The 25353-nt window shown below is 34.2% G+C and overlaps 2 protein-coding genes across 2 annotated transcripts; one reads left to right on the plus strand and one right to left on the minus strand.

Moving 5' to 3' along the window:
- Positions 1–721: 721 nt before the first annotated feature.
- Positions 722–24251, minus strand: Ssl1 (general transcription factor IIH subunit 2 Ssl1). Its single transcript, XM_074170443.1, has 6 exons — positions 24082–24251; positions 23824–24025; positions 22101–22403; positions 12895–13148; positions 2687–2936; positions 722–896 (listed from the first exon to the last, which is right to left on the minus strand). The coding sequence occupies exons 1-6, from the start codon at positions 24138–24140 to the stop codon at positions 768–770; spliced, it is 1197 nt and encodes a 398-aa protein (XP_074026544.1). The 5' UTR covers positions 24141–24251; the 3' UTR covers positions 722–767.
- Positions 13845–17494, plus strand: LOC141480457 (uncharacterized). Its single transcript, XM_074170445.1, has 5 exons — positions 13845–15586; positions 15642–16176; positions 16221–16575; positions 16647–16761; positions 16819–17494. Exons 1-4 carry the CDS (start codon positions 15513–15515, stop codon positions 16730–16732), a joined length of 1050 nt encoding a protein of 349 aa, XP_074026546.1. The 5' UTR covers positions 13845–15512; the 3' UTR covers positions 16733–16761; positions 16819–17494.
- Positions 24252–25353: the final 1102 nt, after the last annotated feature.

Consider the following 25353-nt stretch of genomic DNA (forward strand, 5'->3'; position numbering starts at 1 on the left):
ATAAAAATGACATTCACTTACCATTATCTAGGCTTAATGTGGGACAGAATTCTCCAAAATACCAAGGAATTCTATGTTATAACCGTTTCAATAGGATCTTTGGTGAGAAAAAAATTGTAATACCTTCAAAACAACATTATTCAATTACCTTAATGAAAATACTTTTTATACAATAGCGGAGTACCTCGCTGTTTGATGCTAATAGTAGTTTTGTATGTATATAAAGATTGTCTGTGAGTTTTTCTTATTCTCTTATGAGTAATATAATGTTTTATGAGTTTTAATAATATATGTTTTGACTAGTCTGATAAGTTTTGTACCGTTGTGTAAAAAACTTCAACGATGAATAAATTATCTGTATCTGTAGAGGATATCTTATTTGTATTTACATTACATTAATTGAAGAATGGGCGAAGTATCAGCTAAAGCTGTTTCACAACTCAAGATATTTTTATTTTATTTGTATTAATTTTTTGACAGAAATCTTATTACTAGTGATCCTATTCTCTATATGGCCAAATATAGGCCAAATAGAATTTCCATTATAGATTCTTTTCGAGTAGCACAAATGAAAGAAATAAAATCGATAAAAATATCGAAACGAATATTTAGACTGAATGAAATGAAATATACGAATATCAAAAACCATAATAAATGGTGCAATTTCATATATTCATTATGTTCATAATACTATTACAAATATTTTCTTTCAAGAAAAGAGTTTTTAAATGGCAGATTTATTCAGTAATCATACAGTGTCACGTTAATCAATTTGAATGGTTGATTTGAAAAGTGGAGAGGTTAGTTGCACAACCGGGACATGTATGCAGGGTATCATGAATGAATATATCACAATCCAAACAAAATACTTTTTTGCAGTTCGGACATTCATATACCTGAAAAATAAAAAAAAGATTATTGATATTCTGTAAATGATAAATTTCAAATAAGTCAATGGATTATTCCATCAATAAAAAGCACGATGAAAAGTTATTGCCTAAAATTATTGCTAAATATACGGTAAAATTGCTTATAATATCGAATAAAGGGTGTAGACTGTTGATCAATTGTTAGATAAATATAAACCATGTCAAACCTATTTTTCGAATTTGTTCGTTATGATCTGCAGGTTTTTATGCCTGGCGTATCGTCTCTGACTGGCAAGACAGTATCAAAGGCGATGAGGCAACAAAAATATTGTTCTGGTTGTCCTCATAGCAATAATACAGCTTTGGTTTGGGTTTCCAAATTTTGGTTGCATTACGTTGGTAACACGTTTCTTGGTATGGTAAGCACGCTGAAAAGCAACTGAACGATTTTCTTGTATATCTGTCTCCTTCAATTAAAAAATATCATCGAATTCTAGGTTGTACTGATGAATGTAAATGAAGATAGGACATTGACTCATAAAGTGTACAATAAACCAATGCATACTAACAAGAATCTGAATAAGAACTCCACATACCAGTCACAATAGAAAAAAGGAGATAATTGAAACTTTAGAGGAGAGAGTATGACGCATGTGTGAACATGAAAGTTTTCCTGAGGAACGCTTTCAAAGGAAGTGGGTATACCGAAGCTGATTTTGAGCAGGCAATGTGACTCAGAAAAGAGATTGCAAAAGTTACTCCGAATATGCCTGTCAATAGAAAAGGTTTCCTACCGTATGTGAAGAATATTACTGATGGACCGGATGAGTTCTAGAGAAACACAACTTTAAATCAATATTCAGTCCAACAAAAACCACTAGAGTCTAAGGTCAGCTAAAGACCAGATGACCGACATTTACCGGATCCTTTGTAGTTATGGATTGACCTATATTAGAACCACAGAAAGAAGTGTACGTACCAGGCTGTCTGAAAACAGAAGAGATTGTCGGGGGCATGTCAATAAATGAGCAATATCGGAACATGCACTTAAAGGGGCTACCAACTTCATCACGTTTGAAGAAACCCAAGTCCTTCATAGAACTGAGAGTTATTAACCAAGATTAATTAAGGAGGAGATAGAAATTAAGAAGCACAGAAATAATTTCAACCGAAAGGAAGAGAGAATCAACATTAATAAAAAAATTATAATTTCTCTCGTATCAGGTCATTCAATTCAACTAATAGAAACGAAATCACGCACACCACCAAAAGAATACATTCGGGGACGCAAACCAATTCTGTAGTTATCTGCTTTGAGGACAATCAGAAGACTTGATCTGCTGTCTCATCACCACTGATAATGTCTACTGCAGAAGTAGACCAAACACAAGGCATAAAAACCTGCAGACTAAGCCAACATATCCAAAAAAATGAATTTGACAAAGTTTACTTCGTCATTAAAAGTTTATACTCTGTGATTTATAAACTAGTCAACTCTTTTAAGTTCAATGTTCATTAAATTTTAGACTGCATGTAACAGCAATTCTAACAGTTTATCTATTAAAATAGATTTATGGATGTAGCCGGTACTATGTGGTAGGAGATCAACATGAAAAATGAGAATTTAAACTTCCTATGTTTTTATACCACATTTATTCGTAACTGACTACTGCAGTTTCGTCCTACAAAGATATTTTCAAACAAATACAATGAACTCGTTTAAAAATATCCTTGTAGGACGAAACTGCAGTAACGTTAGTACTTCAATTCTCATTTTTCATCATTTTAATATATATTTTTGTGTACTTTTAAAATACCTGTTTGTCAACTTCTCCAAATACTTTCTGGCAAGCAAAACAACATGTACTTTGGTTCTCTAAACCAATTTCTTTATAACTGGAAGCAGGAAACAAATGATGGTAGGACCGCGCTAAATGTGGAGCAGAGACTAGTGTCAAACCACAAGCTCGACATTCAACAGGAAGTTCGCAGTATTTACTGAAACATTGAGGGCAGTAGTAGCCGCCTGTCATCAGTTTGCTTCCTTCATCTACACTATCCACATGGCTGAAAATTAAATTGGAAAATGTAGTTTTCTAAAATGAACATTGAGTCTTAAGAATGGATTATTTACTCTATATGATCTTCATTGATGCAAAATTAGGAATATATTGTTACATATGTGTGGGTTCAGATATAAGAGGTGCAGTTAATCAAATTTGAAAACTTTATATATTTACTAAAAGTATAAATCAGAACGTTATACTTCAATTACTTACAACTACTGCACTTAACTTCAGCGCTTGTGTTGAATCGCTATCGAAATAATCTGATTTATATGTTTTTTTTTAAGACAAAACACAAGCACTGCAGAAAAATCCTTAAGACGCTCTGCGATCGGTGCCTATGCGAAAGTAGCGATTCACATTGGATTTGAATCGCTGGAGATTAAATCCATTTGGGAAAACGTTCTCAGGAAGTTTATTCCACATAAACGCAGTTCTCCAAATGAAAGAGTTACAAAAAGTGAAGTTCGGGGTGTACTGAGTTGAACCTCAAAACGATGAGCAGCCACAGTCCGTCGCGTATTTTTGATATGTAACGCACTTCCCGTGAAAATATCTATAGAAGCGAGACAAATCTCCAACCTTTCTTCGATGTTCCAGACTATCAAGGTTGCAAGTGATGTTCGTGTTTCCAATCAGGCGGTTGAGTCTTTTCTAGATCGAATCCAGAAACTTCAGGGTTTACCTAGGGGCCGAGCCCTAAACATGAGAACAATACTCCAAAGAACGTCTGATCTAAGCTTTATAAAGCATGAAAAGTTAATCAGATGTGGACAGTTTTCTGGTTCGGAATACTGTTTCAAGCTTTTGAGAAGCAGCCTTTGCAATTCCAGCGACATGATTGTGCCAAGACATATTGATGACCATTTTAACCCACAACAAACTTATCGAAACAGAAAGCGGAATTGTCTATCCTGTCATTATTATATCTCGTTCAGAGACATTTATCTTTTTGGAGAAAATCGATGCCTAGGTTTTTGTGGTATTGAATTGAACCTAGTTAGTTTCACCCCAATTCGAAATCACTTCTAGATCCTCATTAAGATATGCAACCTCCTACTACCGGTGAAGATGTGCATCTACAGCCGATGTCCTGGAAATCAAATGGAATGACAAGACAAGTATGCTGTCGTCAGCAAAACAATATATTGGATTCTTATTTTTTTCCAATAAGTCGTTCATATAGAATAAAAAGAGGGTTAGAGACAATATGGATCCCTGGGGAACACCAGCGTTGATAGTAAAAGAATTCGAGAGATCTATCAACGACCATTTGCAGGGAACGTCCTTGCAGAAAGCTGTGTAACTGTTTTGCTGTAATATTCCGATTGGAATTTTTGCTATCATATTTCGACTTTTGCAGCCGTGCCACGACGAGTAATTTTTTTCGCACACTTATCGATGGTTTATTGCCTCGTGTGTGTGATTGCGCGCTCGCGTGTGTGTGTGAGCGTGTGTGAAATTTTTATCGTTCATATTTACAGATATAGAATGGAAATAGATATTTGTTCGCGACGCAATATCAACTAATCGATAGAACCACTCTAATGTGCGTTTGTTTGCTAGACTGCACTGAGCACGGCAACTGATTCATCAGTATAAAAATGATAGAGGGTATTTTTGTATGTCTGACTAAGGAAGAGACTTTGCAACGCCAAAGCTCCAATGTCTGCGAGAAATTATTTGCTGTGATAACTGTATCAAACAATTTCTCATGAAAATGAAATACAATAGGCACATTGTTTTTGATACTGCCAAAGAAAGAAATCACTCGGAAATAAGTCTGGTGATCTGGGAGGTCACTTTATCATATCACATGTAAATACCAATCTACCAGAAAAGGTATTTAGAGCAGAAATTGTATCTCTGGACTATCAGCAACTTACTTGTTAGGCGATATCTTCAATTTATTTTTGAGTCTGCTCTTAAGAGATTTGAACAATTATTTACTCTTAGATAATATTTTATTTGAAAATTATTGCAAACTATTAATAGTTTGCAATAATTTTCGTATAACTCATTCGTTTGTTTGAAGGTGGTTGACAATGTTTCGTGGTATATTTCATCAGTTCGGACTTCCATTGTCTAATATAATATAAATTGATTTGATAACCCTGAAAAAATCAAAAAGATTAACCGAAAATAACAATTTTATTAAACAAAAAACTGAAATTACAAAGAAATAACATACAAGCATCAACCAAACAAATAAAAATATTAATAACAGCTGAATAAATTGAAAAAATTAAAAATATTATTAACAAAAAATGAAAAAATAAAAATTAATTATTTCAAACCAAGTTATGTCACAATGTTTCGATTGTTAGTATTCACAATCGTCTTCGGGTGATAACTGGACTTATTCCTCCGAGATCTGACTATTTATAGGTCATTCGAGTGCTTTCACCTATCTCCTCTTCCCTCTTTCCGCTTCATTGGTTTTGGCGGGAGATGACCGTTTGTCGGGAGTTGGTCGTTTTTCGCTTGATTAGAAGTTTCCATATGTTACGTATCTCTACGCTAGCTTGACTAAATGCGTTGTTGGACAACATATACGCGGCTTCTTTGAATTTTCTCTTAAACCAGTGTTCCTCTTTGTGGATGATTTCAGCTTGAGCCCACTTGATGTTGTGTTGATGAGTCCAAACATGCTCTGCGAGTAGAAACCAGCAAATTCGGAATAGCACACTTAGTATAGCAAAACCAACACAATTTCTTAAGCAGGTCAAATCTTTTAAAATTTTAAACAGTTCAATATGTGTGACTTTGAATTTGATGCTGAACAAATTGATTGGAATCAGTTGTACCAACTGGATAGCCTGCATGATAAAGTAGTTTTTTTAATGAGAGCATGTTATCATTTCTTTGAAACCCATGCTCCCTTGAAAATCATCTTTAATTCGATCGGTAAAAATTCTCAACCACGGTTCACCGAATATTGAGGAAACTGAAAATTAGTGCCTTCAGGAAATTCAACAGAACCACACTCGAAGTTCAAAGGCATTACTACTGTACTTAATAAGAATAAATCCACATATCTGCTCTAACTTTGACATAAAAGATACCAATATTATATATGATCATTTTATTGACTCAGTACCTACAGTACCCGGCCAATAGAACTACATTGAAAACTTCTATGAAAACTCCTCTTCAGGATCTTTTTAGTTTATCCCTATTTGCGAACCAGTTAGGCTTTCGTAAAGATCATAGTACAGTTTCCGCATTATGTTCTATATCAGAAAATTTTCTGAAAGTATCCTACTCTATTAGATATGTCGAAGGCTTTTGATACTGTCAACCTTGACTGCCTAACCGCAAATCTCCATTACTATGGGTTTAATGGTCGACTTTCAGACTGGCTCAAAACCTATCTCTTCAACCGATAACAATTTTTCAGTGCTAATTTTACAACCTTGTCAAAAGTTTGATACGCTGATAAAAACAAAAAAAAAAGATCTTACAACCATAAAGAGGTGGACTGAGGAAAACTCCTTACTCCCAAACCCCGCAAAACGCTAAAATATTCTTTTTTGATAATTCTTGATAACCTTGACTGCCTAACAGCAAATCTCCATTACTATGGGTTTAATGGTCGACTTTCAGACTGGCTCAAAACCTATCTCTTCAACCGATCACAATTTTTCAGTGCTAATTTTACAACCTTGTCAAAAGTTTGATACGCTGATAAAAACAAAAAAAAAACGATCTTACAACCATAAAGAGGTGGACTGAGGAAAACTCCTTACTCCCAAACCCAGCAAAACGCTAAAATATTCTTTTTTGATAATTCTTCAACTTAAGTCGCTTGTTGAGTTCCCTGTTTGTATTTCCATTTGTTTCTCAAGCTGAATGTCTTGGTGTTATTTTTGACCAACTACTCGCATTTTCCAAACAATTAGGTGTTGTTGCAAAGAAAACCTACCTAAATTTAAAAAAACTATTCACCTTCAAACGGGATCTGAACATTACCACTAAATGTTTGTTTGAAGGTGATTGACAATGTTTCATGATGAATTTCACTAGTTCGGACTTCCATTGTCTACTATATGAAATGATTTGAAATCCCTGAAACAACTAAAAAGAAGAATTAAAAATGAATAGCTGAAAATAACAATTATATTAAGCAAAATAAACCTGAAATGAAATAATAGTGAAATAAAATGCATACAAGTAAAATAGAACAATTGAACAAAAATAAATAAAAATAAAGAAATGAAAAAAGAACTCAACTTTTTATTTTTATTTTCTTTTTTCATTTCTTTATTTTTTTTTCAATTGTTCTATTTTACTTGTTTTTTATTTCACTATTATTTCATTTCAGGTTTATTTTGCTTAATATAATTGTTATTTTCAGCTATTCATTTTTAAAACTTCTTTTTAGTTGTTCAAGGATTTCAAATCATTTCATATAGTAGACAATGGAAGTCCGAACTAGTGAAATTACCACTGAAAAAATGCTTTGCAAAATTCTTGTCCTCTCGCATACTAACTATGCTGACATAATTTATGGATCTTGTTCATCACATGAAGGGCATGTATGATTGAAAAAAAAAATGCAAAATCAATGCATTCGTTTTATAAAAGCTATTCACCCTCGAGCACATATCACTCCCCATATTAGTGATTGCAACTTTTGAAATTGGATGAAAAGCCTTTTGTCAACACGATCTTGGCTACTGGACTACCCAAGTACCTTGCCTCAAAAATAGTTTGAGGGGAGGACATTCACAATAGATCACCGAGGAATATTAATGATAGATTTTCTATTCCTATCCATGGTTCTTTTTTCTTATTTAGTACCCTATCTGTTAAATAATATGCCCTCAAAAGTATCGTAATTTTTCTGCTCATACCCTGAAGAAAAATTTCAAAGAGGCTATCCTGAATGGGCAGCTAAATTCAATTAATTTTAGCAAATTTTAATCCTATCAGTTTATTTGTATCCTAACTTTTTTACCTAGTTTTTGGGTTTGATTGATATCATTTCAAATGTAATTGGTTCTTTTATTTGTAATTTTGTATTTTATGACACAATAAATACTTATTATATTGTACTGTCATAGATTCAGAGTCAGATTCTTTATTAACCATTTGTAGCCAAGTTGTGCTTGGATATGGCAAGTCATATTACACTTAGTAGCACATTATTAATGTTATGCAAATCAATTTTTAAAAAATTAGAAATTCAATAAATTATTTTGAAAGTACAATATTCATACAGGGGCATACTTACATACAAATATTAACATAAATTAGGTACTTTTGCAATAGTTCACAAATTCTTCAAGGCTGTAGAAAGCATTCATTGTCAGCATTTTTTTAAATTTTTCTTGAAGAGAGGGTGCGATAATTCTTTTACATTATTTGATATATAATATTACATTAATCGGAACACTCTGTATATGTTTAAAATATGTTTTTCCGTTAACCAGCTGTCGCACCCCTACGAACGACAACCATCAGAAGTTGAAACTTGTGCGAGCTATGGACTAACGAGAGTAGTTATACTATACGTGAAAAGTGAAAGTACATAAAACAATATTGTTATGTTTCTTTTAGAATATTTTAAGTACAAAATTAATAAAAAAACATTATTCTTAGTGTTTTGACAAATAAAAGAAGTTTGTACCACCAAATTTCAATTAAGTCCATCCGATTCATTGTAAGATCGCTGTCGTTTAGCTTGTCTTTTATAAAACACTTCTGGAGCATCCCTACACACAGACCAGCAGTAGTCTGCAAGCATCGCTTCATTCCAACGGCCCTGATATCTCTGTTCCATTAAGGCAATGTCTTGATGGAATCTTTCTCCATGTTCGTCACTCACAGCTCCACAGTTTTGTGGGAAGAAATTAAGATGAGAGTGAAGAAAATGAATTTTTAAGGACATGTTGCATCCAAGTTGGTGGTAAGCTTGAAGAAGCTCTTTAACCAATGCTGTGAAGTTATCATCTCTTTTGTTACCTAAAAACCCAGGTACAACCCCCTTAAAGGCTTCCCAGGCTCTTTTTTCATTTCCTGTTAAAATCATGTCAAAAGCAGGATCATTTACGATTTCACGGATTTGAGGCCCAATAAAGATGCCTTCCTTGACTTTAGCATCACTCAACCTGGGAAACTTTGCTCTCAAGTACTTAAAAGCTTGTCCTTCCTGGTCCATGGCCTTCACAAAGTTTTTCATTAGTCCCAACTTAATATGTAATGGGGGAAGGAGAACATCCTTAGGATCTACAAGAGGCTCGTAAACTACATTTTTCTCATTAGGGTTTAGGTCTCGTGTAGGCCAGTTCATTTTTTTATAGTGAGATTTTCTATCCCGACTGTCCCACAGACACAAAAAACAACAGTACTTGGTGAACCCTAATTGCATTCCTAGGAGTATAGCAATGACTTTCAGATCACCACAGATGTGCCACTTGTGTTGTTCATATTTGATTGATTGGAGAAGTGTTTCCATATTTATATACGTTTCCTTCATGTGAACTGCATGACCTATAGGAATAGAGGGTAGCTGATTTCCATTATGCAGAAGTACAGCTTTTAAGCTTAGTTTTGAAGAGTCTATAAACAGTCTCCATTCAGATGGAGTGTGATCCAAATTCAAGCAGTCCATCAAACCATTAACATCAGAACAAACTACGAGGTTTTCTTTTTTCTCAAAAAAAGGAAGCAAATCTTTTTGACGCTGTCTCTACTGAGATATTTTCACATCATGTTTTAGAAGATTCCACTGTTGTAGTCTTGACCCTAACAGCTCAGCCTTTTCCTTAGACAAGCGAAGATCTCTTATAAGGTCACTCAACTCTGCTTGACTAATTCTGTGCGGATCACTAGACCTATCGCTTACCTCAAAATCAGGGTCATAGGATGTAGAAGGATGGGTTGCTCCTTCTAAACAGTCTTCATCACCTTCCTCTAAAATTTCATAGTTTTGGGGTGGAGAAGGGACTGGCAAATTGTCTGAGTGTGGTACAGGCCGAAGAGCAGATGGGAGATTAGGGTATTTAACCGTTCCTCTTTTCTTCATAGATAAACCTTGCTTAATGGGAGGAGTTAAGCAGAAATAACAGTCGTTTGTATGATTGGTAGGCTCACGCCAAACCATAGGTACTGCAAAAGCCATTGCCCGGTTTTTATTTTTCAGCCACTCTCGCAATATGACGGAACAAGAATTACAACATATATGAGGAGTCCATGATTTATCTTGGTCCCCAACTTTCACACCAAAATAATGTTCATAGGCTGTCTTAACGATAGGTGTCATTTTACGTTTCTGAGCCTTAAATGTTATTTCACCACATATATAGCAAAAGCTATCGACAGAATTCACACACTTTCGAGGCATTTCAGATCAGCACTTAAATTAATTTAAAAATCAACTTCACACGATAATTTCAATAGCAACCACGTGCGTACAATTGACAAACTCACATAGGTTATGTTTACTACTTAAGAACAGCTGATGAGAGGGGTGTTACGTAAACAAACATGTGTACCAACTGTTGGTGATGAAATATTTCATTTGTTGAAAACTCAATATACATATATATAATATAATGATACTATATCTTGAAAACAAGAGCTAATATATAATTTTTATGGTCACTTTCGGTTTTAACACGTGGAAATACATTAAAATCATCTAATTTCAACCCCGAAACAAAAACTTTGTTGTGTTGTGTAATTAAAGTACAATGGATTTTTTTTTTTAGTTGAATTATACGAAATTAAATTGCTCAGGCGAAGCTCTCTGGCTTAGAGAAACAGTCTTGTCTGGCCATCAGTACCACACCGTCAGCGGCCATGGAGATCCTTCTAGATGTACCTCCTCTCCACATTTTTCTGGAGAGAGAGGCTAGATGGAATGCATATAGACTTGTGTACATTGCCAATTGCACCAATCAATTTAATGCAGAGTACAACAGACTGCTGGTTGACACTGGAAGTCACAGCATTCTGGGAATGACCTCTGACTTTATGCCTCCAATTGTCAACTACGAGCTGCCTTATAAAGTTCTGTTCGCGAGTGGAGAGGACTGGATCCTCCGGAAGAAGGAAATATTAAGAGGAGATAGTTGTTGATTCACAGATGGATTAAAACACTTTCCGGTTCTGATGCAGGTGTTTTCAATGGCAGATCCAGGACAGAAATATCAACCGGTCTAGGAACCTATGCGACTGTATTTCAAGCGGAAATTTACGGTATTGAATTGTATGTTGGGAGATTTGAAGAATCCCCTCATTCACAAGTCAATAAAAATATTCTCGGACATTCAAGCGGCGTTGGAAGCTCTTGGCTCCTACCTGGCAATATATAAATTGGTAGCAAATTGCCAAAAACGACTCTTTTCGATAGAAGACCTAAAAGATTGTCTCTGGTCTGGATTCTTGGCCACACTGGGCTGGAAGGCAATAAGGCTGCAAGCAGCTTCATCGGACCAGAAGCTGTCATTGTCATCGCTTTAGGCTTTGCCAAACAAAGATTGAACACCTGGATGGCAAGACGATGTATGGACTTCTAGCAGAATCTTCCAGGATGGGCTCACTCCAAGGCGTTTATTCACCCTTCCAAGCTTGATACCAAACAGTTGTTGGACTACAGTAGTAATGAACTACGATGTCTTACAGGCCTTCTCACAGGTCACTGTCATTTGAATCATCATATGCAAAGACTCGGACTGTCGGAAGACAGTGTGTGTCGCCTCTGTTTGGAAAATGATGAAACAGCAGAGCACATACTCTTACCATCTGACCTGAAGGACCAATCACCATACAAACTAATCGGTTTTGTTAAGAAGCTGGGTTTATTTGGTCTAGTGGTCCCACTCACTTTTGACCTAACTTAACCTAATCTAACCCCATAAAAAATGGAGTATGTTGAAATCCTCCATTGTAGTTAATGGATCTTCAACTTTTATTTGGTTAAACATCTCTCTGTTGTTTGTTTGCTTCTGGGGAATAGACATTCATTATATCAATGTTGGCAAATTTGATAATGATGAATCGAAAGTATTTGTTTTGATAATCAAGTGTAAAATATACTCAACCAAAGCATAAATTATTCCTAATGAGGGTGGCGATTCCTTTACCACGATTCCTATTGAGATTTGGAGTCGTTTCTTGTCTATTCATTCGTATTCGGTTTTGTGGGATGTATATGTATATGTTATATAAGAACATATTCTTTCACGGCCGGAGTCACAGAGAATAAAATCCGGACTAGTAAGTGATCGAATGGAATCTGAAGCTCCCAACGTTTCATCTGCTACTGCGGCAGACATCATTAGTGGTATGTGGGTTTACTGTGAGGACGAAAATTACATCTCGAAGTCTCAACAGTGAATCGTTTGTTGTTGAAACTTGATTTCAGTTGAATTTTGATCAGTTTGCTTTTAGATATCAAAAAAAATTATGATAATATGTTATGTAATATTTGAATATATACATTTAAAAATAATTTTCATTTATTTGGTCGAAATAATTTGAGTCATCGGATAGAGAAAGTTTGGTTGTGTTCAAACAAATGTTTTAGGGACCTACTAAGCAATTACATACATGATTTACATGATATAAAAGCTTTCGCGAGGTTTACATATGTATAAACAAGAATACAATAAGTAACTTGAACATGATATTTGTAATTCCAAGAAAAATTATTGTTATAAAAATAAAACTTCTGACAAGCTTTTATATCATCAATTGTGTAATGAAATAAATAGATGAGTTTAATTTAATTTAAATTTCAATCTCTTCATTTCAGAGCATGTAAATGGAATCTTGTTTTCAAAAATGTTTATTACTACTAATTTATTTGATTATATACGCCACATGCTTTTTATTCAGTGCAAAAACAACGTTTCAAGGTAAAAATGTAAAAATCTTTCAAACCAATATTTGTGAAAAATAATCCTAATCATTACATGTATTATAAAGGTTATGGAAGAAAGTTATATTACCACATGCACATTGTTAATGGTTCTTCTGATCCTTCATTGTCAATCTGATGTGGAAATCCCATTTTTATCAAACTCGATTCCAAACAAGTAGCAGCTGGAGGTGGATCAACGTGTTGAAGTAAAAGATCTTTGAAATGACTATCATCAAGTATAACATTATAAACACCATTAGTTTGATTGGCAAGTTGTCGACACACATGTACGTCAGCTGCTAACCCTATTATAGAACACCTTACTCCTTCCTGTGTTAAATTCTGAAAATGATACTGAATAAGCAGTTATTGATTACAAAGTATTTGAAAGAACTCTTAAAAATTCAATCAAGAATTCAACATTCAGGAAAGTTAACATTTCTCTTCAACAAGGTGGTATCTACCAGGTCCTCAGAGCAATATAGAGTATCTTATTCTTCTCAGACAAAGTCTGAGAAAACTGGAAGTGACTACTACTACTATTTTGAAATGAAAGAAAATTATACATCTTTCAAAATATTTTCTGCGGGTATATGTGAAGTTGTTTTTCTGGGTGTGCATGCGTTGTGTATATTCTAAAGGTCTACGTTTTGTCAATGCAGATGCCGATATCAAAACAGCTCCTTGTTCATAAGAGTTACGAATAAAGAGCAGAAACAAGTCTTGATAATGTCATCTGAGATCATGGTGAAACGTAGACCTTTGAAGTATATACAAAACAGGATGCACACCCGGCAAAACAATTTCATGAATTCTACCATCCGTAACCCCACACTGTAATGTATATATGCGTAAACGCAAGAGAAACATAAGTGGAACCACCATATAAAATACTTTTCTGGTTTTTTCACATTTTGTCTTCAATCGAGGACCGCATGCCCGGTACTGACGATGCCCAATAGGCTGGAACAACTGTCTACCGGTGGCTCTTATATATATATATATATATATATATATATATATATATATATATATATATATATAAATAAATCGTTTCCACACATATTGGAGAGCATACTGTGTGTATCTTATGGGATACATACATTTTTTCATCGCATATACTGAAAAGAACTATGTGTGAGTATGTACCACATATATTGCCATATTTATTTTATAATTTCTAAATAAGGATTATTTGATTCGTAGTATTCACTCTTTTCTTTATTGAGACCCTCTAGTTTTGTTCTGTTCATTTTATAACGGGATGTAGGAACAAATATAAAACTTTTTTTATTCTCTGGGTCTAAAGCAATTATGTAAACTCTTTAGGTTGCACCATCGATAGTAAAAAAGGTGAATTTTTCATGAATCTAAAGTTCAGGATGAAGAAGATTCCAAATAAATATAATGTTTTTGTTTATATGAGATACTCTGACGGATAATTCATAGTATAGTTTTCGATGATATTTATTTTTCTTCAATACGTATTAATTCCTCTGCTTAAATTTCAGATGTGAAGTAGATATTATTTCTTCTCGAAAGGGACCAGCAAATATTAATGTAGTAAATGATAGTTTAAAAAACTAAAAAACACCCTTCAAGAGGAATCCATGCCCACTTGAAACGTATTTTACTTATAGTTTCTCAACCAGTTATCCGATTTTCATGCAACTTGCACCGATCGCTTCAAAAAAATATTCCTCAAGTGCCTGACTATTGTTTTTCGAATTTTTGAAAAGAAAAAAAATTATCCCAACTAAATTGTTTTGAAATCATGGAAAATGAGAGTTACCCTCTAGTGAATATAGTTTTTTTGAAATTAAGTACATTTTCAAATCATCACATTTTAAATGAAAACTTTGAGAAGTAAAATAGAAAATCAATTTACGGCAACGGATTTTTATTTATGGGCTGCATTTCGTTCATTGTGAATTTCTCCTTCATGGTTTTTGAATTCGGAACTTGCTTTTTGGTGTGATTTTGGGAAAAGAAGGCTAGCTGCGAAAGGAAAACGATAGTACACAAGTGAGAAAATACGTAGGCGTAGAAACATCGGTAAGAAATCAATAACTACTCAATTAGTTTAATCGCACTATTTTATAAATTTGAGCGATATCATTATGACTCAAGGTTAGTTACATACTGAAAACGATGTTTAGAGCAAATTCATTGGAATTCAACTTCGCATTCAATTTTATTTTTGTATGACAAAAGGAATATTCATGTCCGATTTTATAGTCGTATCTTTGATATAGTGAATTATAATAAAATTATGGATTGTTAATAATAATTACGTTTATCCATAATTCAACGTTATAAGTATAAAATAAATATAGATCTATTTCCAAACAAGTGATATCGTTGAGAAAGTTACACCTTTTTTATTAGGAGTATTTCATATTATATTTTTGACAATGAAATAATTGGTTATTTAGAGGTAATGGCTATGTGTAAATCGGATTCGTAGATTATTATTTGTCAAAAAGTGAAAACCTTGTATGTAAGTAACCTGTAGTAGGAGGTTGTAGAAAAATAATTACTTCGTTGTGTTCTCTAGGAAAAAGTCAACCACCGACAACTCTAATAACAGCGAGGAGTCCATTTCCCCTTTTCCAACTAGATTTGTTCAAGTTTCGGGAAGGTAATCCATTAAAACATGAAACATACCTAGTAGTACTTTTTTGTGAATACGCCAGCATACGTCCAATGTGTAGTAAAGATGTCTCTGCCGTAGCTTCACCCATTGAAATTGTGGAAATCACTGTCAATACTTCCCAGAGGTAGAAATATATTCGTTCTGATCTTTTTTATATGAACCTACATATTTTTTTTCAGTTTGTATACAGGTGTATCTCTACAGGGGCGACGTTTGGCAGATATTGGATATTTATTAAAGCAAATCGCAGAAATATCGAAGCATCCACCATTCGATTGTACATTCAGTGATATGTATCCAATTCATGAATATAAAATGGGTTTGAAAACCAAAATCAGTTTTGTATGCAAAATGTGCAATATTGAAAGAACCATTCATCTCATAGAAGAAACCGATGGGGAAATGGACATAAATAGCGTTTTAGCGTTGGCCACAGTTTCAACCGGAAGTGGATACTTTACAATCAACGAGATGCTCTCTGTTTTGAATGTACCGTTCATGAGTAACTCTACTTATCAGCAACACCACGAAAATGTAGCTAATATCATTGTAGAGACTGCTTGGAAGGTCATGGAGGAAGCAAGTCAAGAAGAGGCTCGAATAGCTCAAGAACTAGGAGAGGTCGATGAAAGCGGTATTCCAATGATTACCGTTGTAGCTGACGGGGTTTGGAGTAAAAGATCATACTCCGTAAATTATAATGCATCTTCAGTTGCTGAGTGCACCGAATATATCATTATTATATTCTTATTTTACAGGCCTGTATAATTGGTGCTAGAACGAAAAAAATTTTATTCCTGGGCGTTAGAAATAAGTTTTGTGCCGTGTGCTCGCGTTCCGCAGTACATGAGAATATTCCTTTACCTGAACACAAATGCTACAAAAATTGGAGTGAATCATCAACCAGTATGGAATCCGATATCATAGTTGAGGGTTTCAAACGGAGCATGGAAATGCATGGTTTAAAATTCCACAAATTGATTGGAGATGGTGATAGCAGTGTTCATCAAAAACTACTGGAAGCTCGACCTTATGGAACACTTATGATACAAAAAATTGAGTGTCGCAATCATTTGATGAGGAATTTTTCGAAGAAGATCCGAGAAATTTGTGGTATTTATTTATTTATTTATTTATTCATTCTGACAATAAAATGAAGATAATAATCATAATTCAATTTATAGATAGGAAGCGAAGTAATTCAAAAAATTTGCTAGTACCTCGAGGCCTAAGGAAACTAGTTGAAAGCAATGCCCAAACATATTTCTGATTATAAATATTATAGGCTGAGCACTTTATGTATTAATTCTGTTTTATATTCCATGACCTTATAAAATTGATAGGATTTTTTTTTAGATTATCAAGGACGATTCATTCTGGACGAATAAAATGAAACCAAAGTTGGAAAATTTTTACAACAGTTGCCTCCTGCCCGAATTGATAGATCCTAGATACCCGAGGAAATTGGAAATTCGCAATCCACCACGCCAGTAAACATACGGTTGAAAAGTCTAGTTCACAAATGCTTTTTAGGTCAAAACTTTTTGCCGGCTCCTAAAAGTATGGTTGAAGTGTCATTCGATTCAGATTTTTTTTCTGTTTGATAATATAGGTGCATTTTCGAAACTAGAAGGAATTTTATTACGACCAATGTAGGACAACCTTTGTTGAAGATGAAATGATTCTGGCAATAGCCTCATGATAATAATAGAATAATAAAACATCGTTCACCATTGAAAATATTTAAACGATTAATTAATCTCCAAACGTAAAACAATTACGCTCCGTCTATGGAGTTTGCCGTGCCCCCTCTGTAGTGTGTGTATTCGAGTCGCAACAACATTAACTTGTCGATTTGCGTTATGAATATATCCATCAAGATAGAAGGAGGCGTCCCTTGTTCAGTATGTCTGTGATTGTAAAAGTAGGACCGCCTACCATATTCTCAGACATTTACCGTTAGATGCAGTTCGAGGGTCCAGTTGCAGGTATGGAGCGCTTTTAATAGCAACACAAACTAAAAAATTATTCGAAACTAATTTAAGATTGTGTTCAACATCGATAACAAGTCCTATGGCTTGATGTAACTTATAATAAGTCCGAAATCAGAAATCTATTTACAAAAAAAATATGTTGCAAAAAAGCAAGGGGTGCTAAATATCCATTTTTTTAAAGAATGAAACACAAGCACTAAAGGAAAATCCTCAAGGCGCTCTAAGAGCGGTGCCTGTGCGAAAGTAGTGATTCACATTGGATTTGAATTGCTGAAGATTAAATCCATTTGGAAAAACGTTTTCAGGAAGTTTATTCCACATACATGCAGTTTTCCAAATGAAAGAGTTCTAAAATTTTGCTTTTTGAATGGTTTGATCATTTGGTCAGGGTTATTTCTGCAATGTCGTCACATTCTTTATAGTCTAACAGACTATGCAAAATACCAAAATATTTGGAAAAGAAAGTTTTTGGCTTTCTACTATTCCATCTTAATACAGAAAAATGTGGGAATCTTCCAAAGAAAGGAAGAAGTAACTATATACATAAATGTGTAGATCATGCAAAGAAGCAACTTTCAGACACAAATCTGGAAGAAAAAGCCTTCCTGAAACAGCTACTTTCATATAAGCATTGAATTATACGAAAGACATTTTTTTTTCGAAACAAATACTTTTATATGAACCCTGAATTATACAGATTATACAACATTGCCGTCTAGTGATCCAACAAATACGAAAACCAACTGCGATAGCTCCTTGTAGTCATCTCTGGGGGTGGTTCTCAGTTAATTTAGTCTCGAATTCACCAGTAACATTTGCAATTATTTATTTATTTATACATTTTCGGGTAAGCCCATTTAAAGTATAAATTACAATGTTAAATTATAATTAAAATGAAATCAGATAAGGTACTGAATTACAAATTCCAACTTCTAGAGTTAGCTGTTTTTGTATTAGATTGTCAATGATACCTGAGTTGTATTTTCCTTTGTCTATCTTGGGACACGCAGTGATGAATTTCCTGAAAATATCTGAATGAGGTGAAGAATGTGACAATGACATTGCAGAAATAGCCCTGACTATGCAGAGTTGGTTGGATTATCTTTTTTTGACCCCACCATTTCAGGCGACGAAAATTTGTTAATGGTTAATAAATTACTCAGTAGCACAGATAGGAAAGAAAAATCAAAAGAGGTAGTTGATGGAGGATTGGTAAATTTACTCACTAAAGAAACATTTACATTTTTTGACCGATTTAATATAAAAACAGATTTCCTAAGAGACTATCCAAACACCTGTCCTCAAAATAATGACTTCCAAGAAGAACTGAAAATTGTCAAAACATCAAAAGTAGTTGATGATATGGCTGAGCATGGTGTTAAATTATTAACCGACTTCAACAACCTTCTGACAAAAGATGAAGACCAAAAGCAATATGTCCTGCAAGTTGTAAGCAAATGCCGAGCATTATATCCTGATGTTTCAAAAACTACTTTAACAAATGTCTAGAATAGATTAGATAAATATGTACAATTATCAACTCATAGAGGTACTACGTCTGTATCTTTTCTGTGTCTGTTTTGTATGTATTATATACCTGATTTAAATATTTTAAAATAAAAAATGTCATTAGACTTATCAGTATAACTTATATTTCATTATGTTTATACTAAAAACTCAAGAAAACGCCAAAAAACATTAGCTTTCTTTTGAGATATTAAGCGTGTTTTTATTATTTAGTGTTCTGGAGTTATGGCTCCATATGTCAGCTTTTTGGACAAAAATTTGTATTTTTTCTAACTTTAAGCGACGAGCGGCACGGGTTAACGTCGTTTAATCTAGCTCAAATTTCAGCTATTTCAATATCTGGAGAGGCTAATCGTTTTGTGGTATCAAGGCGAACAAAATTCCGACATTTTTCCCTGTCTATGAGATCCTGTCACGCTAATATATACTCAAGCACAGACAGTGTGGTTATCTCACTTGTTCTCACACAGAGACTGTATGAGGAAATTATTTAATCTTGGAGATCCTGATCAGGATAATGAGATAAACTTATGAAATTATTGTATTGTCCCCGACTCTTGATAAGTGTACAAAGTTTAAAACACATCTGTTAGTTTAAAGCTTCCCAAGTACAATTCCAATACCTCTGTATTTTCTTAAAGCATAATTGAAAAATTTTCACTATCTTTCACAGCATTACTTACTAGGTTATCAATATCTTCCTATAATTTTCAAGTCAATTTTGTTAAAGGAATAGATTGGAGAGGATATGTAAGTGAAGACAGTATATATTGTTTAAGAATTTGTCATCAATTTTGTAGGAGAGATACTGCTAAAAAAGAAGGTGAAAGAAACATACTGAACAAAAACTCATTCAATCTACCCAGTGCAGCAATTAGTCTAATTAGAATTGTGGAATTGGCCGCGGGGGTAGTGCGCCCAACTCACGATCGGAAGGCCGTGGGTTCGATTCCAGCCTCGACCAGATATTTTTCTCGAGAGAATTTATCTGGTTGAAAGTGAAATGATTCTGCAACCGTGTTAGGAATCACACCTCGTTAATCCTTAGCTCGCACAAGTTTCTCAACTTCTGAGACTTGTCATTCGTATGGGGGTGACAGCTGATTAACGGAAAAACAGATTTAAACAGAAGGAAATCTTCCAAAGAAAGGAAGGAAGTAATCAATTTTAAAAGAAGTAACTATATACATAAATGTGTAGATCATGCAAAGAAGCAACTTTCAGACACAAATCTGAAAGAAAAAGCCTTCCTGAAACAGCTACTTTCATATAAACATTTAATTACACGAAAGACAACTACTTTTATATGAACCCTGAATTATACAGATATTATTCACAGGATTTCTACACAGTATACTAAATGAAAATAAAAATGTATATAAAAGAAAAGAAAAAAAATTATATCTGATTTAATTTCATAACGAATGTTTGGAATACAACCTGAGTAAAAAATGTGTTTTCTATATAATTTTCTTTTCCAAAAATTAGTCACCCTATAACCCTGTAACCAAAATCTTGCTTTGATGCAAGATGAGCTTTTTGGAGCATTGAACCAAGCTATACAATGAATTTTAGGTAGGAAAATAGAAATGGCACGCGCAGACGAAAAATTAACATTTTAAAGCAGTAAATAGCCTTTGCCATCCACCTAGCGTGATGAATTGATCCTGGAGTTCTAAAACGCACAATATTGCCGTCTAGTGATCCAACAAACACGAAAACCAACTGCGATAGCTCCTTGTAGTCATCTCTGGGTCAATTGGAATTGTGGAATTGGCCGCGGTGGTAGTGCGCCCAACTCACGATCGGAAGGCCGTGGGTTCGATTCCCGCCTCGACCAGATATTTTTCTCGAGAGAATTTATCTGGTTGAAACTGGAATGATTCTGCAACCTTGTTGGGAATCACACGTTAAAAGGTAAGACCTCGTTAGTCCTTAGCTCGCACAAGTTTCTCAACTTCTGAGAGTTGTCGTTCGTATGGGGGCGACAGCTGATTAACAGAAAAACAGATTTAAACAGAAGCTGTCACTAGCCAATTGAATGGCCAACTTAAAAAGTTGAAACTTTTATGAGTGAAGAATTATTGGATTCTAACTTTTTAACATGAAATTTTCGAAATGTCATGGATATTGCACTGAAAATCTGATCATGATCCGTTCACCCATTCAAGGCATAGATAGCACCCAGCATCAATTCAGTAAAATGATGACAGTATCCTTGCACTGACCTGCCGTTTCCATGACAATTAACTATGAAACTATGAGGAAAAGAGAGCTGCAGTTGACCAAACATTTCCACTATTCTTTAAATCTGTATATTCTTGACATATTACTGTGAATAACTTTAAATATTAACAAATTTTGTTTTTCAACTTTTCTATTCATTTTATAAATTTTCCCTCTTAGATTTCATATTAATATTTCAGGCAATGGAAGTTTGAGCGATTAACATTCAACAAGGAATATTGCCGCTTTGTTAGAGTGGGTGGTTCTTTCTACTCTTTCAGTCAACCACTATGCGAAAGTTGGTGCGATCCCCACTATGAGACTATTAATGTTTGCAACGTGTTGTCTGACCCATGCTAGTAATCGCTTTTTGAAAGGTAATGCCTCATTAATTCTTGTCTCGCACAAGCTTAGACTTCTGAGGATTATCATTAGTAGCATAGATTGACGGCTGGTTAACAAACAATCACATTTAAAACATTTGAACTCATTTTAAGCATCTATCCAATTTGACAAAACCCTACAATAGCACTAGAGGATTTATTTTTCCCAATATACAAAACAAAAAATTATAACTTATTGAATTACTTATCATTATTTTTGAAAATATTCATTGTTGCAAAAATGGCTAAATTTCCACTATAACTTTCAGAAGCATGTTGCCTTTGTCTCCTGCCATTATCCAATTTCCAAACAATATGGATTTGAAAATTGTGGTGAAAGTATTACATAATAAGCAGTATCCAAAAAAGTTATTTATAAAGTTTTATCATCTGATGGTGAAGGTAAGTGAAACACTCATCAAAGAGGGCTTTAGTCCTTATGTAAGAGAAGTTTGTATCAGATTTAAAAAAAGCTATGACGATAAGAGAGACAAAAATTATTTCTCACATTGATTGTAGTCAATATGTCACCAGGGTCACATGTTGTTAGACTTCCCATAATAACCAAGATTTCTCTGCTGGCATGAGATGGTAACAGTTTCAAAGATGATAATGCCATCTCCAATCCATTTTGCAATGATGGTTCTCCAACAAGGGTTGTTCGATTTAGGCTACTGAGGTGTTTCATATGTTTCCTGCAATTGCCAGCTAAATCACTTATTTTTTCAGCTCGTTTGTTATGCATTATTATTATTCCCATTTGACTTATTGGGTTCTGATCAAAAAATTCATCTAAAAACATTTCCAAAAGCTAAAACGAAGAAAGATTTATGGTGATTAATGGGCAGAACTGAAACTTTTAGGGTATAATGAAATTACTTGTCCCACATACCAGAACTGTGTACATACAGAAATTTTTATCAGAAATTATGTTTTATAAGTTCTAAAAATAGTAAAAGTAACTTCATTACATTTATTCGAGAGATTACAATTATACCAATGATTTGAAAATTCCAATTCTCATGAGATCTCATTGATTTTATTTCTTTTGAATCAATATTGAAAATCATGCACTACACCAATGTGTTCTTTCATATTTTATTCCCAAAAACATACTTCCCCTCATAATAGATAACTTTTCTCAACAAGCGTTTCATCAAACATATTGATGGAAATGATCTAAACCCCAACTGGTTCATTTACATCTCACAGGTTTAAACACCACTGACTTCTCAAGTACACATTAGGGAGATATTTTTCATTACTTCACTTCACAGGAGTGTACAATGACCAGATTCCTTGATTTCTAACATAGTATCTTTATAGTTTTTGGGATGGAAATATACCCCTTTATTGAAAGATGCTTTCAAAACTGCTTATTCACTTCAACAATGTGGGATTTTTAACATATGCTATTAGGATGAGAAGACTGTAACAAAAAGCATTTAGTGAGTATCACATTTTGTGAATTATAAAAGTCTAGTCTGAGATAAATAAATATCACTTCCAAATACTTGAAATAGCAAAAAGTGGTATGAGAACTATTAATAGAGACGAAGGTCCAATCCAAAAAACTCATTATTCACTGTAGGTATCATAAACCGTGTTTTTCAAAAAAGCGGGAAAACTCCTGATGATTCTTATTTAAGGAATCAGTACTTGAAGATATAAGTAGTCCAAGTTTAGAAATAAGTTCAAATAATCTTCTCATGACGCTGAAGTTTTGGGAAAAGTGTGTATTTACAATAGGGTATATGATTTCAATAAAAAAATCTCCGCCAACTGTTTTCAAGAGCAAACAGATTTTAATAAAAACATGATTTGTTGAACCAGTTAAGTGTGTGATATGAAGTAATTAAAATTAATCTGCAAAAATCATTGAAAAATTCATGGAAGAGAATAAAAAACTGACCAACATAAAGACATATCATTAGCTTTATGTTTGGTAGTTGTATATTGGTAGAATTAAATATATGACACAAATAAATGAGAATACACTGCTTCTAAAATTCTTTTTCTGATGTTGTTCAGATCTCAATAAAAACTCATCATTAATTGGTAAAACTGGAACCTCTGGCATAGACATATCTATTGAAGTTATTTTTTCTATGCACAAGAACCATGTTAAAACCATTATGAGAAACAAGTTAGTTGATAGTAATACAGTAGACTACGGGAAAAGTAGTTTCATAAGATCCATAGTGATGATTTTTTGAGAATCAATTTCACACCTTCAAAGTACATATTAGCCGTGTGGGTTTCAAATCCTGACTAGACATAGATTCAGAACAGTCCAAAAGTAAGAATAAATGTCTCATCATTCCCAGTTTCTGACTACCATGTTTGAGTGCTTGACGTTTTCGTTTGGCTCTTTGTACAATATCTGCCACTGAAGCCTCAAGAAACCCTTCATCGTCCTCTTTAATAGCTTCCCTTTGAATATAAGAAACAATTATTGTGGAAAATATCAGAATCTTAGGAGTATGTACCAAGTTTTTTCATATCCGGTTTCCCAACGATATTCTTTGGGGTCATCTTCAACATCCATTTTTTGTGGATAAGTTTTTTCCTTCTGTTTAAATTTTTCAGGACTGGATCGCTCTTAATGTATTCTTATTTTGGTTTCGTAGTTTTGTAGGTTAATAGAATGAAGATATCTAACTTCTTCTTCTTCTTCTTGCCTTTGGTTCCAGCTTCCAAATTTGGCGCTATTATCACCAATACTCTTTCTATTACAGAATTTCTTGTAATAAAAACACAATATTGTACTTCATTTCTTGATTTCCTCATTGGTTTGTTTCTTTTTTCATGTACTTTTTCTTTTCACTGTATTTTTCCGTGTGCTAGACTGTTAGAATTTAGAGGATGAAAACTTATTTCCCTCCAGGGTAGCGGTGAAGCATCGACACACACCGAAATGCTGCATCGGATAAGAAGAACCCAGTAAGGATAATCTTACAGAAGAAACTTCCATGCTGCATATTTTCTTTAATAAATACATAAAGGTTTTGTGAAATTGAAAAATTCTAATAAATTTAACATGTCTTCTTCTTATTTTTTATTAATTTGTCTGTCTATAATTCAATAGTTGAGTTAGGTTAGGTTAATTCCAATGTGAGTGGGTTTATTCGACCCCCATCGCAACCCGCAAGGGTTTATTGTGGCTCACACCTATTCTAACTCGACCAAATGAACCCAGCTTCTTAACGAAGCCGAATAGATTGTATGGTGAGTGGTCTTTCAGGTCAGATGGTAAGAGTACGGCTCTGCCGAACTCTAAAAACCTGATTCGGTCCCCAGCGGGGCAGGCACACACTGTATCCCGACAGTCCGAGTCTCTGCATATAATAATTCAAATGACAGTGGCCTGTAAGAAGGCCTGTTAGACATCGTAGTTCATCTCTACTGAAGTCCAACAAATGTTTGGTATCAAGCTTCGAAGGGTGAATAAACGCCTTGGAGTGAGCCAATTCTGGAGAAGTCCCCCAAAAGTCCATAAATCTTCTTGCCATCCAGGTGTTCAATGTTTGTTTAGCAACGCCTAAAACGATGCCAATGACAAGTTTTAGTCCGATGAAGCTGCTTGCAGCACCCTCCTTTGCAAGAGAGTCAACAGCCTATTTGCCTTCTAGGCCAGTATGGCCAGTATTACCAGAGACAATTTGCTAAGTCTTTCTATCGAGGAGAGTCGTTTTTAGCAATTTGCTACCAATTTAGACGTTGCTTGGTATGAGCCAAGAGCTTCCAACTGTCCGACAATA

This window comes from Leptinotarsa decemlineata, unplaced genomic scaffold, assembly GCF_025532065.1.
Source record: "Leptinotarsa decemlineata unplaced genomic scaffold, Ldec_3_MD MMD2_P_RNA_scaffold_9, whole genome shotgun sequence".
Taxonomy (NCBI): Eukaryota; Metazoa; Arthropoda; class Insecta; order Coleoptera; family Chrysomelidae; genus Leptinotarsa; species Leptinotarsa decemlineata.